At 42.3% G+C, this 23,510-nt stretch overlaps 1 protein-coding gene across 2 annotated transcripts in view; it reads left to right on the top strand.

The window, feature by feature from the left end:
• supt5h (SPT5 homolog, DSIF elongation factor subunit) overlaps positions 1-23,510 on the top strand; it is a 91,555-nt gene that overhangs the window by 35,787 nt on the left and 32,258 nt on the right. For both annotated transcript variants that reach the window (XM_063059882.1, XM_063059881.1), the window contains 12 exons: positions 2,631-2,699; positions 2,818-2,883; positions 2,991-3,021; positions 9,717-9,785; positions 12,133-12,384; positions 12,708-12,797; positions 13,473-13,543; positions 14,588-14,693; positions 16,414-16,507; positions 18,302-18,438; positions 19,959-20,114; positions 20,738-20,884. In XM_063059882.1, the coding sequence (XP_062915952.1) occupies positions 2,631-2,699; positions 2,818-2,883; positions 2,991-3,021; positions 9,717-9,785; positions 12,133-12,384; positions 12,708-12,797; positions 13,473-13,543; positions 14,588-14,693; positions 16,414-16,507; positions 18,302-18,438; positions 19,959-20,114; positions 20,738-20,884 (1,288 nt within the window). The remainder of the gene's footprint in view (positions 1-2,630; positions 2,700-2,817; positions 2,884-2,990; positions 3,022-9,716; positions 9,786-12,132; positions 12,385-12,707; positions 12,798-13,472; positions 13,544-14,587; positions 14,694-16,413; positions 16,508-18,301; positions 18,439-19,958; positions 20,115-20,737; positions 20,885-23,510) is intronic.

The raw sequence follows: 23,510 nt of genomic DNA, 5'->3' as shown, positions 1-23,510 counted from the left end.
CAGACAGCTACGAAACAATGAAAACCACGGAACCTGTTCAAAGAAAAATATCAAACACCTCCCCCACCCCACACACCCAAAACAAATCGCACAAACAGCAACACAGAATATGAAACACAAAATCGAAAGAGTCCAGGCATATTCAGTTCAGCTCAGTATTCATCATCTGCAGGCTGCTGGATTCGAAGTCGCTCAAAATAGCAACGAGAAAAAGAGCAACCAGAAATATATCATAACCTGAGTCCAATCCGCAAACCGCATTGACCCAGAGCTCTGGCACCTTCTTCCACAGCATTCGGCACAATCCTCATAACAGCATCTAAAGGATTTGTCACCTGCACATCAAGGCATACAGTGGAATGTTGTTTTGCATTGACAAAGTCGGAGGATGGGATGGGTGGGGGCAGTCTGCTGCTGGCACCAACATAGTGTGCCCACAACTTTCTAACTTTAACCCTAACTTTTACAACTTTGGAATGTGGGAGGAAACCCGGGCACCTGGAGGAAACGGGAGTGGTTGTGAGAAGAATGTACAAGCTCCTTACAGGCCGTGGCAGTAAATGAACGCCAGTAGGTGATTGTTGGTGCTGTAACACGTTATGCTAACTGCTACACTACCGTTCTGCCCTATACCTTCCTACATCAGAGTATCTCCTGCTCTCTTCATCCTCACTTCTGTGCCTCCCACCTGACATTCAATAAGTTGGGAAGAAGAGAAAAGGAAAGGTACGTCGCATCCGGAGTTTCTCTGGTTAGCGCACAATTTCCCTCCACGCCTCTCTGACGTGGTGGGGAACTGCGTACAAGGCAAGTTACAGCAGTGGCTTGCCATTGCCTTCTGCCGGGTGAGTTTCCAAAGAGATCAGCAGCTCGTAAACCTGCATGGATGGAAAGCGTGCAGGGAGCTGGCTGGATTGGAACTCGGGACCTTTTGTCCCGAAGTCTGACATTGATGCCACTACACCACCAGCCGGGTCGGAAGAAGAGAGGCTGAAGAATAATGTTTTGCCCCTCTTTACGTTGCCAGAGTGCAGTAGTTGATATGGGAATCATTTTAGCATTGTAGAAGGTAAATTACACATTTTCTGCTAAGGCTGTGATGCTCAAATTGGACAAAGGACTTCAATGGCGTAACGTTTTAACTAAGCTTCCTGATTTTTGTACTCCATGCCTCTATTTAAACATCATTGGATCGATCTGTTCTGGCAGCTGTTTTCATGGCTGTGTAGCACCTTTTAAAGATTCAAAGTGCGTTTGTTATTGAAGTATGTATGCAGTATACAACCCTGAGATTTGTCTTTCCACAGACACAAAACAAAGAAAAACCATGGAACATGTTCAAAGAAAACACCAAACACCCAATGTGTAAAAAAAAAGGAAGAAAACAAACGGCAAAAATCAACCCAAAAACTCAGAATATAAAACTTTGAACCACATTGAAACTGTCTAGGAATGTTCAGTTTAGCTCAGTTAAGTTCAATTTAGCACTCTGTCACGGGAAAAGTCACCCTGGGGTCCTAAGTGAAGGCAGAGTCAACCTGAGATCAAGAGGACCTCCTAGAACAAATGTACATCTGTCAGAGATGTGGAGATATACAGACCGATTGCTGATTTTTCTGTGGGGTTTTTCAATGGCTGTCCCAATCTTGATGCAGTTCCTTCATTACAAACATTCATAGATTATTTTAGCTGTCAAGAACAAAGTTGTCTTTCCATAGACGTGTACTTGCTGTGTGAGGGGTGTCTAGGGAAGGGAAGGGTAGCACTTCTGGTGAAGGGGCTTGTTGTGTCCTTTCTGGGGCAGCTCACTCAGCAATGGTCCCCACTGAATCACCTGTGGTTCCAAGTAGCTGTTTGCATGCAACAGCAACCACACCACGGTACACCGCTTCAACAGTGGGCTAAACCAGGTGAGGGTAACTGGCAGGCCTCATACCCCAGTGAGATAGGGCCATGCCTGTTCCAGCCTGCAAAGTCAGCTCAGGTGAACTGGGTGGATGAGATCTACAGTAAGATCCTACAGCGAGGAAGTTGGTTCTGAAACATTTTGTGGAGAGCAAAGGGCATGACAAGCCACAGAAGAAAGTCATGGTTGTCAGTTGCAGCCAAAGGCATGCTGTTGGGATGCCATGTTCTGAGGCATCACTTCATGAAGATGTCCTGGATGCTAGTGCCCATGATGGAGCTGACTGACTTTACAACTTTCTGCAGCTTGTTTCAGTCTTGTGCAATGCCTCCCACACCCCCATGCCATATAGTGATGCAGCTGTTTGGAATGCCCTCCATGGCATATCTGTAGAAATTTGTGAATGCACTAGCGGAGGGAGAGGATCTAACACTTTAAATGTGGGAAAAGATTTGTAATTGCTCATGCCAAAGTAAGGCCGTCATCAGTTTATTTTGATGTGGCCTATTAATATGGACAGCTGCATGAACTTGGGGGGCAGGGGGCGTATTTGATTGAAATCTCTGCCATACAAACTGGTAAAACTCAGATGGAAGCTCAGCTTCTAAGTACTGAACAGTTCCAGGGAGATACGATTAAGTTACCAGTGAAACTGAAAGTCAGATTGTCATGGTATGTACCTGTTAATGCTATTGTTACATGTCTGTTTCATTGTGTTTTACAGAGACAAAAGAGAAGAGGAACTTGGTGAATATTATATGAATAAATATGCCAAGCCAACTGCAGGTGACCAGTACGTAATTCTGTTTAATCAAATTTGAGAACTCTTGTGATTCGAAACATATCACGTTGTAGAAGCTGAAGACAAAGGCAGAAGTTTTGATATAATCTCCCCTTGCTTGTGTTTTTAGTTTCTACGGTGCCTCAGATGAGCTCTCGGATGACATCACACAGCAACAGTTACTACCTGGTGTAAAGTAAGTCACTCTTCAGAAACAATAAGCTTATATTAAATCTTCTCAACGTTTGAAAAAATTAGCACATTTCTGATCTAATTCTATTTTTTTCCACTCCATTCGCACAGAGATCCCAATTTGTGGACTGTGAAATGTAAGGTATGACTGTTTACAAATGTATGTATTGAATTGTTAAACCTATATGCCTTGTACATTTCTGGGCAGTATGAAAATAACATGTTTAAATAAAACAAGTTGCAGAAAATGCTTCTATAAAATTGCACAAATGTCCTGAAACAACTGTTTGTTCTTGGAGTAATCAAGCTATTCCTATGAATGCATATTGACAGCTTCCTTCTATCTTGGTTTCCCCTCCTCTGTAGCTATTAGGGCTCTCAAATCTGTTTTTCCCCGTTACCTAAATTTCCGCTCTCACTTTTTCCCTTTCCACTGAGAGCAATAATGTGCTGCTCCTTTTAGTCATCTTCTGTCCCACCAACTTCCACATTCCAGAGCCTCCTCCATAAATTCTGACACTTTTAAATTGATGGCAATACTTGTTACATAGATTTCTCTTCTCCTCTTGCAGCATTTTGAAAGCATGGTTCCTCCATGACTCCCTTGTTCATTAACAGCCCTTCCTATCACATGGTCGTTGCCTACATAACCACACGAGCTTCAGCACTTGCTCTTTTGCGAGTTATCTTCCCACCATTCAGGAACCCAAGCACATTCCAAGTGAACTAGCCGTACACTTACACGGCTTCCATTTTAATGCACTGCATCCAGTACCCACAATTTTGACTCCTCTATGCCGGAGAAATCAAATGCAGATCAGGTGACTGCTTTGCAGAACACCTCTTCAGTCTGCAAGGGTATCCTCAAGTTTCTAATTGTCATCGCATTTGCTCTTCCACTCCGAACCTGATTTCCTGAGCAAAGTAACCTTGAAAGTGAAAATCTAACCTTCTGACCAGGCATGTGGGTCTCCGATGTCTAATGTTGTAGAATTCAGTGGTGACCAGTCCTTCGGACCAGATCTGTTGGAAGGTCATTGTTGGCTCCGAATGTTTAATTTTAATAGTCTTTTTCTTTGCAGTTTAACAAATGTCTGCTTGTATTTTAAGTACCCTTTATATGCATAACAGCATAATATGCCTCTAATACAAGGAACACCAATCATTTTTATGCTATGTACCCCTACTGGTAACTGAGAGGTCTGTGGACCCAGGTTGGGAACTGTTCTTACACTAAGTGAATGAGTATTTTCTCTTTGGTTGATTTGTGCTACAGTATTGACTAAGTACTTTCTAACTGGTCTATTGTTATCCATGGATTTGAATGGAATTTTTCTTACTTTTCGGTATAAAGGTAGCTGTTTTATGTTAGACGTCATCTTTTACTTTCCCTCTTCTTCAAGTAGCAGACCCCTATCACTGTTCTGTTTGTTGTATCAACTCTTAATAAAATGATCATGAAGCAACAAGTTTTATATGCCTCCTTCCTGACTTCTAAAATAAGACCATAAGGCATAGGAGCAGAATTAGGCCATGCAGACAGTTGAGTCTGCTCCATCATTCCATCATGGCTGATCCTGGATCCCACTCAATCCCATACACCTGCCTTCTCACCATATCCTTTGATGCTCTGACCGATCGGGGAATGATCAACTTCTGCTTTAAATATGCACATGGACTTTTCCTCCACTGCAGTCTGTGGCCAAGCATTCCACAGATTCACTACTCTCTGGCTTTAAAAAAAAGTCCTCCTTACCTCTGTTCTAAAAGGTTGCCCTTCAGTTTTGAGGCTGTGCCCTCTAGTTCTGGATACCCTCACCACAGGAAACATCCTCACCACATCCACCCTATCTAGTCCTTTCAACATTCGGTAGGTTTCAATGCGATCCCATTGCATTCTTCTAAATTCCAGTGAGTACAGGCCCAAAGCTGCCAAAAGCTCTGCGTGTGTTAACCCCTTCATTCCTGGAATCATCCTCATGAACCTCCTCTGGACTCTCTCCAATGACGACACATCCTTTCTGAGATATGGAGGTCAAAACTGTTGACAATACTCCAGGTGCAGCCTGACTAGTGTCTTATAAAGCCTTAGCACTATCTCCTTGCTTTTGTATTCTATTCCTCTTCAAATAAGAACATAGAGCATAGAATAGTACAGCACAGTACAGGCCCTTTGGCCCACAATGTTGTGCCGACCCTTAAACCCTGCCTCTCCATATAATTCCCCCACCTTAGATTCCTCCATATACCTGTCTAGTAGTTTCTCAAATTTCACTGGTGTATCTATACCAATATGAATAAATGCCAACATTGCATGTGCCTTCTTTACCACAGACTTGACCTGTAAATTAACCGTCTGAGAGTCTTGTACGAGGACTCCTAAGAGCCCTCTGCACCTCTGAACCTTCTCCCAATTCAGATAATAATCCGCACTATTGTTCCTTTTACCAAAGTGCATTATCATACATTTCCCAACTCTGTATTTCATCTGCCACTTTCTATGCCCATTCTTCCAATTTGTTCTAAGTCCTGCTATAATCGCATTGCTTTCTCAGCACTCCTACCGCTCCACCTGTCTTTGTATCATCCACAAACTTTGCCACAAAGTCATCAATTCCATTAACCAAATCATTGACAAACAACGTGAAAAGTAGTGATCCCAATACTGACCCCTGGAGAATACCAGAAAAGGCCTCTTTTATTCCCACTCGCTGCCTCCTGACTGTCAGCCATTCCTCTATCCATGTCAGTATCTTTCCTGTAATGCTGTAGGATTTTATCTTATTAAGCAGCCTCATCTGTGGCACCTTATCAAACACCTTCTGAAAATCGAAGTAAATGACATCCACTGCCTCTCTTTTGTCCATGCTGCTTATTACTTCTTCGAAGAACTGACAGATTTGTCAGGCAAGATTTTCCTTGACAGAAACCATGCTGACTTTGACTTATTTTATCATTAGTCTCAAAGTACCATGAAACCTCATCCTTAGTAATAGAATCCAACACTTTTCCCAACCACTGGGGTTAGGCTAACTGGCCTATAATTTCCTTTCTTTTGCCTTCCTCCCTTCTTAAAGAGTTAAGTGACATTTGCAATCTTCCAATGCTCTGGACCATGCCAGAATCAAGTGATTCTTGAAAGATCATGACCAATGCATCTGTTATCTCTTCAACAGTCTCTCTCTTAGGACTCTGGGATGTAGTCCATCTGGTCCAGGTGACTTATCCATGTTAAGACCTTTGGGTTTGCTTTGCACCTTTTCCTTTGTAATATCAGTGGCACTCACTCCTGCTCCCTAACACTCACGGATCTTTGGCACACTGCTAGTGTCTTCCACAGTGAAGACAGGTACATAGTACCCATTAAGTTTATCTGCCATTTCATTGTCCCCCATTACTACTTCACCAGCATCATTTTCCAGTGGTCCAGTATCGACTCTTACTTCCCTTCTACTCTTTATAGAACTGAAAAAACTTTTGGTTTCCTGCTTTATATTATTGGCTAGTTTTCCCTCATACTTCATCTTTTCCCTTCTTATAACTTTTTTTTAGTTGCCTTTTGTTAGATTTTAAAAGCTTCCCAATCATCCAACTTCTCACTCACTTTTGCTACCTTATATGTCCTTTCCTTGGATTTTACGCAGTCCTTAATTTCCCTTATCAGCCACGGTTTCCTACCTCTGCCATTTGTTCCTCTGAGGGACATATCTATCCTGCGCCTTGGGAACTATGCTCAGAAACTTCAGCTATCTCTGCTCTGCCATCATCCCTGCCAGTATCCTCCTCCAATCCACCTGGGCAAGCTCCTCTCTCAATCCTCTGTAATTTCCTTTATTCCATTATGAAACTGATACATGTGACTTAAGCTTCTCCCTCTCAAATTGTAGCATGAATTCAATCATATTATGATCACTGCCTCCAAAGGGTTCTTTTACATTAAGCTCTCTAAGAAGATCTGTGTTATTACACAACACCCAATCTAAGAAGGCTCAAGCACAAGCTGCTCAAAAAAGCTATCTTGTAGGCATTCAGCAAATTCCCTCTCTCGTGATCTGACACCAGCCTGATTTTCCCAACCCTTTGCATATTGAAGTCCCCCATCACAATTCTGTTATTACTCTCATTACCTGCCTTTTCCAGCTCCCTTTGCAATCTCAACCCCACATCTTGGCTATTATTTGGAAGCCTAAGTATGATTTCCATTTTTTTAACCCTTGTAGTTTCTTAACTTAACCCACAAATGTTCTCTGATCCTATGTCATCTCTTTCTAAAGATGTAATTCCATCTCTTACCAGCAGTGCCACACCACCACCTATGCCTTTCTGCCTGTTGTTTCGATACAAAGTTAAGTTCCCAACTATGGCCTTCTTTCAGCCATGACTCAGTGATGCCCACAATGTCATACCGACCAATCTCTAATTGCACCATGAGTTTGTCCACCTTATTTTGAATGCTACTTACATTTAAATACAGCACATTCAGTCTTGCATTCTTTGCCCTTTTGAATTTTGCCTCTGTGGTACAATTTAACTCTTTACTCGGTCTGTATTTGTACCCAATCACTGGCTTGTCCTTTCTTACATTCACGTTACACCCATCATGTACTTGTAAACCTGCTGGCTCATCCTCAGCTCTCTCTTACTGATTCCCACCCCCTGCCATATCAGTTTAAGCTACTCCCAACAGTTCTAGTAAACCTGCCAACAAGAATATTGGTCCCCCTTGGATTTGGGTGCAACCCGTCCCTTTTGTACAGGTCACACCTGCACCAGCAGAGGTCCCAAATACCCAGAAATCTGAATCCCTGCCCACTTCTCCAATCCGTCAGTCACACATTTATCTGGCACCTCATTCTCTTCCTATCCTTACTGTTGTGCAGCACAGGTAGCAATCCCGAGATTGCTACGCCTGAGATTCTGCTTCTCAGCTTCCTTCCTCCCTCCCTGTTTTCCTTTTTAAATCCAATAAACTTGGAGTTATAACACCAGAATCCAACATTATCAACCTGTGATAGATGTTGCCTGAATCTGCTGAATATTTCTTGCATTCTGTTTTATTTCAGGTTTCCAGTATTGCAGTTCTCTTGTTTTATTTTTTCCTTTCTCCTCTGTTCTCTTTATTTGCATCTCCTTTGAAAGATGAGCTGTAATTAGGAAGCCTTCGTCACTCACTCTCACACAGCACCAACACCAATTGTCATTCACCCTCTCTGTCTTCACCTTTTATTCTCTTTATAATTTAAAACCTGCATGATTTCTAATTTTCCTCTATTCTGATCAGGGTCATGGATCTAAAATGCTAACTGTTTTTCTCTGCACATATGTGCTGCACCCATTGAGTATTTCAGTAGGTTTGACAATTGCTGTCCTGTTCACATCTCCCTCCATTCAGTGATTAGGCTGGCACTTCCATTGCGTCCTAGATAATGGACTACCTGACTGGCAGACCACAGTTTGTGTGGCTTCAGAGCTGTGTGTTGAACATGGCTATAAGCAGTACAGGGGCCCCACAGGGAACTGTATTGGCTCCCTTCCTGTTTAGCCTGTATACTTTAACTTTAGATACAACACTGAGTCATATCGTCTGCAGAAGTTCTCTGAAAACAGCAATAGTTGTGTAATAAAGGGAGGAGGGACTTTAGGAAGACTAGGCCTACACTGCTCCCTGTTACTATTGATGGTGAGGATGTGGATGTGGTGAGGATGTACAAGTACCTGGGGGTGCACCTGAATGACAGACTTGATTGGACCACCAACACAGGCTGTGTACAAGATGGGCCAGAGTCACCTCTGCATCCTGAGGAGACTGAGGTCCTTTGGAGTATGCAGGCCTCTCCTTCACATGTTCTACCAGTCTGTTGTTGCCAGTACAATCTTCTATGCAGTGGTGTGCTGGGGCAATGGCATCAACGCGGGTGGTGCCAACAGGCTCAAAAAACTGATTAGAAAGGCTGGCTGTATTATAGGAGTCAAACTGGACACACTAGGGGCTGTCGTACAACAAAGAACCCTGCTGAAAATCCTGTTAATTCTGGATAATGTTTCTCACCCTCTGCATGCCACTTTGGCTGAACAGAGGAGCACTTTTAGTAATAGACTAAGACAAATGCGCTTTTCCAGAGAGCGCTATGTGAGGCCATCAGGTTCTACAATAAGCCAACCTATAGCTGAGGAAGTGATGACCCCTCTCCTGTTAGACTGTGTTTTTTCTTTTTACTTCACTTTTAATGCTTATCTATCGATCTGTTTCCAATGGTTTGTTGTCTATTTTATATTAGCTATTGCATTTGACTCTCATTAGGCAACGCTAGGTTTAGTAACACCTTTGAATCATTATCATCATTATGAGCTGTGTCGTATGACGTGGGCAATACATGGTTTTTCAGTGACATTGATTGCTCTTGGAAAATTCTTTCTACAGAAGTGGTTTGCCATTGCCTTCTTCTAGGCAGTGTCTTTACAAGATGGGTGATGAACAACCCCCCCCCCCAAAAGCCATTATCAAAACTCTTCAGAGATTTTCTGTTTGGCGCCCACTGGTTGCATAACTAGGACTTGTGATGTGCATCAGCTGCTGATACGACTGCCTACCACATATTCCCATGGCTTCATATGAAGCTGACTCAGAGTGGGGGGGCTAAGCAGGTGCGACATGTTGCCCAAGGGTAACCTGCAGGCTAGCGGAAGGAAGGAGTGTCTTACACCTCCTTTAAAAGAGGCGTATCTCCACCCCGCCACCCACTCTGTGGATAGCTTCCTTTTTAAAAAAAAATCTATAGTTTTGGATTATTATTGGTAAAATTTTGGATTGATTGGTGTCTTCCTTTCCTTTTTCAGATTGGTGAAGAACGGGCAACTGCCATATCCCTGATGAGGAAATTTGTTGCCTATCAGTACACAGATTCAGTAGGTATCTTTTCATCATTATTCAACTCCAAATTTAGTTGCTTAGAAAGTTGGGCAATGTGCCCTAACCCTAACCCTAGGTAACTTTTTTCTTCTGTTCTTACTGAAGATTGTTTTTTTGACTTCCTGCGCTTCCCCGCCACTTCCCAAGATACTTTAGTTTATGTAGTAGTTTGCTTGGAATAAGAAATGACTAGCTATCCTCCTTCATTTTCTCGCACATTTCATTTATTTTGCTGTCTTCCCCCTTCTTTCCAGTTGACTGTTTATTCGTTTCCCTAGATGCTGCCCTGACCTGTTGAGTTCCTCCAGCATTTTGTGTGCATTTCTCTGGATTTCCAGCATCTACAGAATTTCTTGTGTTTATGCTGTATATATCCATCATGAAGAAATCCACCAGGCCATAGGACACAGGAGTAGAATGAGGCCACTCGGCCCATTCAGTCTACTCCATTTCATCATGGCTGATCCATTTTTTTTTTCTCTGAGCCCAATCTCCTACTTTCTCCCATAACCCTTCATGCCCTGACCAATCAAGAATATATCAACCTCTGCCTTAAATACTTGGCCCCAACAGCTCCCTGTCGCAAAGAAATCCAGAGATTCACCACTCTCTGGTTAAATAAATTGTTTTTCATCTCAGTTCTAAAAGCCCCTCTATTCTGAGGCTCTGTCCTCTGGTCCTAGACTGTCCAACCACAGGCAACGTCTTCACATCCACTCTATTGAGTCCTTTCACTACTCGATTGGTTTTAATTAGGCCACCCCTCATTCTTTTGAATTCAAATGAATACAGACCCAGAGCCATCAAACGCTCTTCATATGACGAGCATTACAGCACAGAAACAAGCCCTTTTCAACCATTCCCTTCTGAAAAGTACTGTGAAGCCGCATGTTAGAGATGCAGAAGTCCATCTCCTATGAAGCTTACTAAGATGTGGCTTCTGGTTGGTGTTGATCTCAGCAATGCATTTGAAGTGAGGCACTTATTGTATCTGGCAGGTCAAGGGTTCAGTGCCGTACATCAACAGGTAGTTCAGTTATTTCTCCTTTCAGCTGCCTTGCCATTTTTTGTTTGAAGACATGGAACATCTTTCAGATCATGTTAACTCCTATTTTATATCTGATGCAGTAGATTGTGAGCTCATGATCACATCAGAGGCAAGCTGGAATTCAATATGATCATAGTCCGCTTGGTTCTGAGGGATTCTGTACTGTAATAAGTTCCAATAGGACTAAAGGATTGCTTTTTGGATAAGATTATAAATTGGACTATTTTGTTTTCCACTCTTAACTTGGTATTAAAGGTCTGCTGAGGCCTCTGTTGCTCAGGGTGGACCGTGGATGTTGTGTTCTAGCTGCATAGATACGCAAGCCTGGGCAGTACGATATGGAGAGCAAGCTGTGCCCATGTAGCAAGCTCCCTCTCTCTGTGCATCTGATCAACCCAAAGGAATGGCAGAAAATGATACAGTTTGGCACCAGCTGCCTCGCAGGAGTTGTCAGTCAGCCTTCAACTCAACGTAGGATTGTCTTAGGGACGCCAGCTCCAGATTTTTCCCCTTGGCGTTTACTCCCGAAGCCTTCCCCGTGAGTGGGTAGAGCCGCAAGGCAGTGGAGGTTTGAGACCAGTTTTCCTTCTAGATGAGCTGGCCACCACAGCTGATGAGCCCCATCTGCCCAAAGCGACTGGTTTTAAGGCCCCAGTAACCTGCCTTTGCTCCTTCTCCACTAAGTAGAAATGGTTCCGCCGGGCTTACTAACTAAGCCACATGTGAAGGCCAGGAGCGGGTCTTGGTTGTCAGAGGCTATTTGAGGCGCGTGCCATTGAGAACATTCAGTGGATAGTGTGAGCTAATCTCCATTATCATCCCCAGCTATAACAACCTTAAAAAACCAGTATTTAATTAAAGGTCCGCTGGTATACGAAGGATGATTGATAAGTTCATGGCCTAAGGTAGAAGAAGTTAATTTTAGAAAACCTAGCAACATAGTCCCCTACTGCATTTACACACTTAGTCCAGCAGTCGTGGAGCATACGGATCTTGGACCTCCAGAAAGTGTCCACAGATGGGTGATTGATAAGTTTGTGGCCTAAGGTAGAAGGAGATGAGTTATACAGCTGTCTTTACATGCACATGCAATTCAACTCTTTAAGTGATTATGCAGAAAGGTTGAAGTTAATAACTCGTCAGGGGTGATTGATAGGTTCGTGGCCTAAGGTAGAAGGAGATGAGTTAACCTCAAACTTTATTAACTTCAAACTTCAAGGTTTAGTATTTGGAATGAGCTACAAGCTTATGTTTTTGAATAAAACATTTGTTTTTGTTTCATTTTCTACCTCCAGCCGCTTCAGATCAAGTCTATTGTCTCCCCTGAACATGTGAAGGGATATATTTACGTTGAGGCGTACAAGCAGACTCACGTGAAGCAGGCCATTGAAGGTGTGGGGAACCTCAGGATAGGGTTCTGGAACCAGCAGATGGTCCCCATTAAGGAAATGACAGATGTGCTAAAGGTGGTGAAGGAGGTGACCAACTTGAAACCCAAGTCATGGGTTCGCCTAAAGAGAGGTCTCTACAAGGATGACATTGCACAGGTAAAGTATTCTGTGTGTCTGTCTCTATCTATGTATTCCTGCTGATACAATTGTAGGAAGTGGTCATTTACAACTGAGGTGCATGGGAACAATTTATTGCGGAGTGGAATTCTGTACCCTGAAACTTTGTGGGAGGCCAGGTTATTGGGGCATTCAAACGAGGTGGTAAATTGATTTTGAAAGATCATGGAACCAAGAGCTCTGGAGAACTGGCAGAGCAGAGAAGACAAGACTTGAGACACATCAGCTGTGATTGTATTGGGTACAGAGCAGGCTTTTTAATGCCGTTACAGAATTCTGTTTGACTTAAATCTCTTTTCCAGGTGGACTATGTTGAGCCAAGCCAGAATACCATCTCTCTGAAACTAATTCCAAGAATTGATTATGAGCGAATCAAAGCACGGATGAGTTTGGTGAGAACTCTTTTTCAATACTATTTTCCACACTGGAATGAGGCTATTTCCGAGTAATCTCGGTGCCAAAACAAACAAATCAAGATGTATGTGGCACTATCCAACCAAAATTGTGAATTGGGAGAATTGTGCAGAAGCTAAGATCGTCTCCTGCATGGAATTTATATGGTTCTATGAGCACGTGCCACGGAAGATTTGATTTGCAATGTTGTTACGTTTGTTTGTTATGTGCCCTATCGCATGACGTGTGTGATCAGAGTGTTTCCAAGACCACGATTGTTCTTGGCAAATTTTCAACAGAATTTTTTTGCCATTGCCTTCTTCTGGGCAGTGTCTTTACAAGATGGACGACCCCAGCCATTATCAATACTTTTCAGAGATGATCTGCCTGGCGTCAGTGGTTGCATAACCAGGACTTGTGATATGCACCGGCTGCTTATATGACCTGTTCCCATGGCCTCTCGTGACCCTGATCGGGAGGGCTAAGCAGGTGTTACACATTGCCCAAGGGTGACTTGCTGGCTAGCGGAGGGAAGGTGCACCTTACACCTCCTGTGGTAGAGACGTATCTCCATCCCACTAATCAAATGTTTACTTGCTGCTAAATTTTTGAATTGGGTTAATGATGATCAGCACTATAATCAAGTGTTTAATAATTTAAAAATTTCCCTACAGAAAGACTGGTTTGCCAAAAGGAAAAGATTTAAGAGGCCGCTTCAAAGACTGTTTGATGCAGAAAAAATCAGGTATGCTTTTAAAAATCATTTACTTCAGAGCGATATGGTACAATTTGCTCAGATGGACTGACTTGGGCCTTTAGCTCCCAGTGGAGCTTAGGCCATGAGTGACCTCCTGTCTCCATTGTCCACTGAAGTTGTTGGTGTGGTTGGTGTTCATCAACACTCCTGCAATCCATTGCATTCACTGTACAGGGGATTGGCCTAACAGCTTCACCAGAACCCTTTTAACCGGCCTTACCTGTTTGCATCTCTCGTGATGGGGACGTAGGTATATCTGAATGCTAAAGAGTGAGTTGCAGAAGAAGGTTCATTTATAGTCTGGGTATTTTATTATCTTCAGCACCTTGCTTTGATCCTTGGCATTATTGTATGTGAACAACATATTTTACAAGGATAGCTTCCTTTCTTTGTGCTGGCAGTAAGTCAGGATCCCCTGAGTGTTGGTATTTATATAGTCAGTTGTTGCCAGTTAGCCCTGAGCTGGACCCCGCTGGACCATTGTTTGTCTGGTGTCTACCCTTTGACCTGTTTAACATGGGTGACGCTACCAAGAGCCAAAGCTCAAGGCCCTGACTCCAGCCAACATCGCTGTCTGGGTCATTGAGGCACGCAAGCCTCCAAGCCCTACGACGAGCTTGTAGTCCTCTTGGAGGATTTGTATAGTGGTTGGCACCCAACATAGAAGAGTTTAAAGGTCTCCAAGATAAAATGCACATTGAAATAGCTTCAACGCAACTATTGGGGCATTTTGACTGTAATTTTACAGGTTTTTAACACAAGCTTTAAAACAGTGCAAGTATCAAATGTCTGGCTCTTGGTTGTACTTGGAAACATTTCACAACTCTAAAATAGTGGAATGGGTTAATGAGAAATTTGCTTGGTTTTGTACTTGGTTGTCTGTGCAAAAATGTTATTTGATCAAATGAATACGAGCTGAACATAACTGGATTCTGTCTGTTGTCTACATAGTGCCCTCAGTTAACTGCCATATTGCTGACTGCTCTCACACCATTAATCTGTTTGAATTGAAATATTCTAATCACTGCACAGATCACTGGGTGGTGAAGTTACCACTGACGGAGACTTCCTCATATTCGAGGGCAATCGCTACAGCAGAAAAGGATTCTTGTTCAAAAGCTTTGCCATGTCTGCAGTTGTAAGTGATGTTTTCTGTTGAATCTTTTTATGTGACATTTTTCTTTAAAATTTTGTATTGAAGTGCATTTTCCCAAGTTCTCAGGTCTTCTTCCATCAGACTCCATCAAAAGATAATTAAAAGTCAGCTTTTTTGAACTACGCCCCTGAACTCTTGAAACTATAAGGGATGCAGACTCAGTTGACACTTTTAAACGCCAGCCCTCAAAACCTATTTCAGAATCAGAATCGGGTTTAACATCACGAGTATAAGTTGGTGATATTATAGCAACACACATCAGGACGAAGGGTCTCGGCCTGAAACGTCGACTGTACCTCTTCCTAGAGATGCTGCCTGGCCTGCTGCGTTCACCAGCAACTTTGATGTGTGTTGCTTGAATTTCCAGCATCTGCAGAATTCCTCGTGTTTGCGTTGGTGATATTATATGTCAGCTACTTATTTTACTCTGCTTTTAACTTTTATTTTCATGTTTATTTTTATTTTATTTTCTTGTATGTACTTTAATCCCATTGTAAAGCACTGTGAACAACATCATCTAAATGAATAGTGCTCTATAAATAAGGTTGTTGTTATCGGTTTCCTTCCATAGTCCATAGACTTAGCGGTTGGTAGATTAATTGGTGACTGGAAATTGCCCTATGATTGGGTTAGAATTAAATCAGTTGATTGCTGGGCGGTGTGGCTTAAAGGGCCTATTCCATGCTGTATCTCAACAAAGTAAAAGAAAAATAATGCTATTAAGTTATCGGAGTGGCTTTATAGCTGTGGGTGCGTCACAAACATGCCACTGGTTCTAAGTAGGAGTAGTGTAAAAAATCAGAGTCCCTGCTTAAGACAAATTACACTGAATCTCCAGCTTCAAATGCATGCTGGTGGAGTCCTGTTGCAATATTTACTTTATTAAGTAGTAATGGTCTTGATCAGGGGTTCCCAACCTCTGACTGACGCAGACCCCACCATTGACTGACGGGTCCGTGGACCCAGGTTGGGCACTCTCGGTCTTCAGTAATGGGTGCACTTTTGGTAGATGCAATGTGTACTTATCAGGTTAAACCAGACCTTTACCCTGGGTCTAAAGTTGTGCAGTGCAGATTTCTTAAATGATTATCTTTGAATAGGAAGTATTTAGAATTTCAGACTTCATTGTTTATTAAAGGTACATATTTTAATAAGCAAAGGCTATGGGGAGAAAGCAGGAGTATGGGTTTGAGAGGGTTAACAAATCAGTCATGATGAAATGGTGGAACAGACTCAATGGGCCCAATGGTCTAATTCTGCTCCTATATCTTATGGTTTTATAACTAAATTTAATCTTCATCCTCCTCCTTCCTCATTATTTATTATAGTCTGCACCCAGCTCAGTAATGCTTGGTAACAAATGCGAAGCATGAAAGTCACTGATATTAATGGTTCTCCTCCTGTGCTCTCTCCAGTTTACATTGGCTTTTCTTTTAAATTGTGATGATGTACTTCAAGCTTTTTGTGACTTCCATTCTGAATAAGATGTGAGAGAGCAGATTGGATACCCATTTTTTTGTTCTATGTTGAGCCATTTCCTGTTCTGTGATGTCTTGTTGTAGGTTTTATTCTTGGGTGCACTAACCAACCATGAGACCTTGAACATAATTGTAATCCCCTGCTCAGTTATCACTCTTTAGTAATGTCAAGGAGCTCGTGGATCTTGTTCTACAATATTTTCTTGCTCTTTTGCGTAATACAGATTACAGAAGGAGTTAAGCCCACGCTTTCTGAATTGGAGAAATACGAGGACCAGCCAGAGGGCATTGATCTGGAGGTAGTTACTGAATCAACAGGTATGTGTGCTTTGCTGGGAGAAGTCGCAGAGTTTCAGTCCAGGGCAGTGGTTCCCAACTTGTGGTCCACTGATCTCTTGCTTAGTGGTATTGGTCCGTGGCATAAAAAAGATTGGGAACCCCTGGTCTAGAGGTTTTACATCTTGGTTTTCATTCTTATGTAATGATTTCTGGTTTGGAGATGAAAGTGACTGTAGGTGGAATCTGGAGCAGCATTTATAGGAGGGGACGAGTTAGAGTGGTTGAAGGGAGTGAAGTCAAGATGCCAGTGGAACTTTCCAGAGGAGATAGTTAAGTCATTTCCATTATCTGTGTTTGTGCTTGCAGCATTTGTCTGAGCTCTAGACTGTTCTGATTAGATTGAGATGTAATATGTGTAGCCTGTGTGCCTTTGGAAATGGGAAAGGAAAAACTGGATAGATTTCCCTTTGCTGATTGCAAGGTGAGGAGTGGCAGTTGCCAGAGAGAGTGAAGTAAAGCTAGGCTCTGTATCCTAATGATATTGGATGTCAGATCCTATTCATGTGGTAGAACTTCCAGTCCAAGTCAGAGGGTTTAAGTTCAAGATCCACCCAAGAGCACGAACTAAGTTAACACTCTAGTCTAGCTCTGACAGTGCTACTATGTCAGAGATTTGAAATTTCTAATGAAATATGAAATAAGATTCATCTGCCCATCAGGTAGTCTAAAAGACCTCAGAATACACCTGTTCCTGTACAATTTTCATAAACATCCCCAAGGTCATAATGATATAACTAGAACCTCGCATGCAATATTTTAAATATATTTATAAAAGAAGTGTTTAAATTACTTTTAAGCAGACCCCCTTGTTTTGAAGGGGTGATGTGGTGACTTTAAGTACTGAAAGGAGGAATAGCCATTCCAATTATGCTGCATATTGAAAATTCCAACTTTCTAACATTTTTCACAGTTGTTCTACTGCTTTAGTTCGCTGATCTTTTCACTGCAAAATGCTGGAGGAGCTCAGAAGGTCAGGCAGCATCTATGGAAATGAATAAACAGTTGAAGTTTTGGGCTGAGAAGAAAGTGGGAAGATGTCAGAATAAAAAGGTTGGGGGGTAGGGGAAGGAGGCTAGCTGGAAGGTGATTGATGAAGCCAGGTGGGAGGGAAAGGTAAAGGGCTGGAAAAGTAAGAATCTGATAGAGGAGAGTGGATCATCAGAGAAAGGGAAGGAGGAGGGGACCCAGGAGGCAAGTAATAGGCAGGTGACTAGAAGTAAAGGTCAGAGTGGACAAAAAAAAAGGGAGGAGGGGGAAGGAAAAAGGTTTACTGGAAGGACAAATCGATGTTCATGCCATGAGGTTGGAGGCTACCCAGACAGAATATAAGGTGTTGCTCCTCCACCTTGAGCGTGGCCTCATCTCGGCAAAAGAGCAGGCCATGGATCAACATGTTAGAACAAGGTATCTCTACTCCTCTCCTCAGAATCTCTTGCAGTTGAGATCAGAATACTGATTGCCTGCTTTACCTGCATGTGACCATCTAGTGACCCTGTGTAAGCGTCAGCATTGATGCAGCAATGCCATTAGTCGTAGCTTTCCAAATGGAAAATGCCTCATTTATTCCTACACTCTAAATTCCTTGAAGGTAAATAGGAAACCAGTATCAGAAATATTGGCTTGTTAGGCTATTGGTGCTAAAGATGCTCCAGCATATTTGGATTACTCCATTGGAGGCATTGTGTGACTGCAAGCTGAGCTGGTGGGCTAGGTTTGGTCTTATTCATTGCTTGAATTTTCAGTTTCTTATATTGAATCTTGTGACTTCTTTAGGCAAAGAAAGAGAACACAACTTGCAGCCTGGAGATAACGTGGAAGTTTGCGAGGGTGAATTGATAAACCTGCAAGGGAAGATTTTGAGTGTGGAGGGCAATAAGATCACAATCCTGCCCAAGCACGAGGATCTGAAGGTACTGAAAATGCAACTGAGAATCGTTTGTGGACAGCTCGTTCTACTAGTAAACAAGCAATGCTTACTGTAAATAGAAGATTTTTTTTTTACTTGTGTCAATGTGATCTGTTCAATTACTTATAGCAATGAGCTTTTAAATTGAACCAGATTGTCTAAAAAAGTAATGATTCCAATCTTGCATTAAATGTAAGTAATCAATTGCGCTTATTGCTCTTAAATTCAAAGAAAATTCATTCTTTTTATAGCCATAGTAAAGTACAGCATAGATTCAGTCCCTTTGGTCCATCTAGTTAATGCTAGACCATTTAAGTTGCCTACTCCCATCAGCCTGCATCCAGATCGTAGCCCTCCATACCCCTAAAATCCAGACTTATCTCAAAATGTTGAATCGAGCTTGCATCCACCACTTGTGCTCACCACTCTCAGAGTGAAGGCTTCCCCTCATGTTCCCCTTAAAATTTTCACCTTTCACCCTTAACCCATGACCTCTTATTGTAGTCCCACCCAACTTCAGTGGAAAGAGCCTGCTTGCATTTGCCCAATCTATACCCCCCCCCATAATTTTGTATACCTCTATCAAATCTCCCCTCAATCTTCTCTGTCCAAAGTCAGAGAATAAAGTCCTAACCTATTCAATCTATCCTTCTAACTCAGATCCTCTAGTTCCAGCAACATCCTAGTAAATTTCCTCTCTACCCTTTCAAACTTTATTTACACCTTTCCTGTAGGTAGGTGACCATAACTGCACACAATACTCCAAATTAGGCCTCACCAATGTCTTATACAACTTTAACATAACATCCCATCTCCTGTACTCAGTACTTTGATTTATGAAGGCCAATATGCCGAAAGCTTTCTTTATAACCCTATCTACCTGAGATATCACTTTCAATGAATTATGAATCTGTATCCCCAGATTCCTTTGTTCTACCGCACTCCTCGGTGCCCTACCGTCCACTGTGTAAGACCAACCTTGTCTGCATTAAATCTTGGAATCTAGTAACTGTAACTTGTCAAAACTAATGGATAGGATCATCTCCTGAAAGTGGTTCTGCAAAGGTTGGGCGAGACCAGTAACGTTGTAAAGTCCACTTTAGTTCATGAACTTCTTCAGAAGTCTCTTGCATGAATCCTAGATCTTTGGGTGGTCTAGCTGAGAATGGTGGTCTTGGCAGGAAAGAAAATGCTTGGACGAGATTAAAGAAAGAAGTATAACCTCAAACGATCATTTTGTCTTTTGTACGGTGGTATTGGTAAACATTTAATGGGCATTGGAATGTACAGATGAGGCCCACTTGAAGAAAGTGATTCAATTTAATATTGAAATAAAATAGAAGATGCTTATTTTTTTAATACACCTGTAGGGAGTGAACGGTTAACATTGGATGAAAAATTATCAACCTGATGGATAAAATATTTGCTGCTTGATTATTGAGTGTTTCCAGCATTTTCTGATTTTTAAAAATATATATTTCCGGTTTTTGCTTTGCTTTCAATTTAACTTTTGGTTATTTCCAGGATCCTTTAGAGTTTCCAGCCCATGAATTGCGCAAATACTTCAAAATGGGAGACCACGTGAAGGTGATAGCAGGGCGTTACGAGGGAGATACCGGATTGATCGTGCGTGTTGAGGAGAACTTTGTCATTCTTTTCTCAGACCTGACAATGCATGAGGTAATACTCTGCAAAATTGCACTGGTGTTTCGAAGAAATTGTGATTTATGGTGAACATTAGCGATATTTGTATTTGCATAGCATCTTTTAATGTAGGAAGATATTGTTCGGTAACAGCAGGTCAGACAGCACCCAATGAAGGGGCTCTGCCTGAAACGTCAGCTCTTCGTTCCTCTCCATAGATGCTGCCTGACCTGCATTTTGTGTATGACACTGGGTTTCCAACTCCGCTCTTCACTGCACTAAGGCTGATGCTGTGGCCTGCTCCGGGCTTCATGTCTATGCACTCACTTTTGTTCTGAATCCTGTTGCTTACTCTTATTGTTTACCTGATTTGTGTTTTATTTTCTCTGTATGTTTTGGGTGTTTGTTGGGCTTTTTTTTAATGATTTCTTTTAAATTTCTTGCTTTGCGGCTGTCTGTAAGAAGAAGTATGCATACTTTGATAATAAATGTGTTTTCAACTTTGAACAGAATCCCTTGTGTTTAAGATATTTTATGGCACTGCGGAAGAGTTTGCTGACAAGTGTCAACACCTAGCTTATTCTGTTGGATAATGTGTATTCAGATGACTTGCACAGTAATGCCAGTAGGTTTCAAGCAATCCTCTCCCACTCTTTCAGCTGAAAGTGCTCCCCAGAGATTTGCAGCTGTGTTCGGAAACGGCCTCTGGAGTTGACGCAGGGGGTCAGCATGAGTGGGGTGAGCTGGTGCAACTTGATCCACAGACTATGGGAGTCATTGTCCGCTTGGAGAGAGAGACATTCCAGGTACGATATTTTGTTTCGGGATACCTGTTCTATGCTGTTCTGTGTTATCTGGATGAACATAGAACAGCACAGCACAGGAACAGGCCCTTTGGCCAACAACGTTTTAACGGACCAATTAAATTATTAATCAGATAGCCAACTAAACTAATCCCTTCTGCCTACACAATTTCCATCTCCTTCCATTCTCCTCACATCCATGTATCTATCTAAATGTCTCTTAAAATTCTCTAATGTTTCTGTCTCTACCACCACTCGGGCAGCGTATTCCAGATACCCACCATTCTCCGTGCAAAAAGCTTGTCCGTTTTGAAATTACCTCAACACCTTAAATGCATGCTTTCTGGTATTAGGCATTTGAACCCTGGAGGAAAAATATTATCTCTCTATTCTATCTGTGCCTCTCATAATCTTAGAAACCTCGATCAGGTCTCTCCTCAGCCTTCATCACCCCAGAGAAAGCATCCCAGGTTTGTCCAGCCTCTCAGTATAACACTTGTCCTCTGATCCAAGCAACATCCTGGTAACCCTGTTCTACAGCCTTAACATCCTTCCTATAATGGGGTGACCAAAACTGTATTTCATTCTCCAGATGTGGCCTAATTGATGTGTTGTTAATCAATTAATCACACCAGCAACATTTATTTCTAACTGTGTTAGCAACATCCAACTGCGAGTTCTATTCATCTGGAATTTTCTAGCTTGACTTTAAATTTGATTCCTTCTAAAATTTGGAAAGGACATCCTAATGATGTTGCTGGGCTGGATTTCTACTTTAGAAATGTTTTTCCAGTATGCAGGATTTGAGAAAACATGTCCTTCCTCTGGGCATTGTATAAAGTAAGGCTAAGCCTTAATGTGTGGAAACAAAAGCTTGATTTGTGTGTGGCTGCCTTATTGCTGAGGTTGGGATAGCTTTGGCTCCTGGTTGTTGAACGACAGCGACTATATTTCATTAGCCGTTGAGTAGATTTGATATGTCACCAAAGACACTCACAAATTTCTGCAGATGTAGAGCATTCTAACTGGCTGCATCACCGTTTGGTATTGCGGGGGGGGAGGTTGTGGCTACTGTGCAGGATCATAATAAGGTGCAGAGAGTTGTGAGCGCAGTCAATTCCATCATGGGCATTAGCCTTCGTAGGACATCTTCAAGGAGTGATGCCTGAAAAAGACAACGTCATTAAGGACCCCCATCACCCACGACATGTCCTCTTCTCATTGTTACCCTTAGGGAGGATGTACAGGAGCCTGAAGGCACACACTCAACAATTCAGGAGTAGCTTCTTCCCCTCTGCCATCAGATTGAACCCATGAACACTACCTCGCTACTTTCCCCTTCTCTGTTTGAACTATTAATTGAATTTTCTTTTTTTAAATATAATTTTCTAATGCACTGTACTGCTGATGCATAACAACAAATTTTATGACATATGCCAGTGATATTAAACCTGATTCAAATTCATTAGCCTTACTTCAGGAGAGAGCTTCTTGAAGGGAAATATGAAGATTGTTTAATGTCGTTTCCTGTGCACCAGTGTAGGGTGAACAAAATAATTGTTACTCCAGATCCAATGGAGCATAGAAAGACCCACAGAAGATAAAGATCACAATAATAATAATAATAATAATAATAAAAAGAACACACTATCAATATAAGTACACAAGATAGCTTATGCACATCAATTGTATGTCAATAAGGTGATGCTAGTCTATGCATAAGGTGACTGACGGGAAATAATAACGTAGTAGTGGAGTTAGTAGGTGGAGGTGTTGGTCAGACTTGCTGCTTGGGGAAAGTAACTGTTTGAGAGTCTGGTAGTCCTGGTGTGGATGCTACGTAGCCTCCTCCAGGTGGGAATTGGATGAACTCTCCATGAGCAGGGTGTATAGGATCCTTTATGCTGTTAGTGGCCCTTTCTGTGCACCTTATTGCACGTATGTCCTGAATGTTGAGTAAGCTGGTGCCAGTGGTGCTTTGGGCAGTGTTGACTACCTGTTGTAGAGCCTTCCTGTCTGTCACGGTGCAGTTTCCATACTGTGTAGTGATGCAACTTGTAGGATGCTCCATGAGAGGTTGTGTGTGATGTGCACTCCCGGAGATCTGAAACTGCTTGCAGTTTCCATTGTTGTGCTGCTGAGGTAAAGAGGGGTGTGAGTGGTGCACGTTCTCCTGAAGTTGATAACAATCTCCTTTGTTTTGTTGACATTAAAGAAGAGAGGGAGACAAGTACAGAGAGGGGGGGGGAATTATAAATAGGTTGAGGTCAATCAAGGGCAGCTTTGCTCTTCACTAAGATGGCTGCTGTTATGCACCCATTGGTTAGGACTGTGGCGTATGTTGTTGCTGTGAAGCAAACAACGTGGATACAAAGTTTTATCGGAGCCCACATGTGATTATGCTCCACAGTCCCTTCTGATTAACAGGGTTGAAGGGTTTAGTGAGGTTGAAAAGGCGATGGCTAGAGGCCATTGCTGCTCCTTGTACTTCTGTTGATGGTGTGGTGTAGTGAGTAGTCCGTTCTACCCCCAGCTGGTCAGAATCGACAATGTAGTTTGTAAACATTAGCAAGACCCGTGTGGTTACTCCAATTGGATTTATTTTCTCATTGAATAGCGTCCTAATTCC

The sequence above is a fragment of the Mobula hypostoma genome, chromosome 10, assembly GCF_963921235.1.
Source record: "Mobula hypostoma chromosome 10, sMobHyp1.1, whole genome shotgun sequence".
In the NCBI taxonomy this organism is placed as follows: Eukaryota; Metazoa; Chordata; class Chondrichthyes; order Myliobatiformes; family Myliobatidae; genus Mobula; species Mobula hypostoma.
Note: the sequence above shows the minus strand (reverse complement) of the source record. Positions and strands in the feature narration are given on the sequence as shown.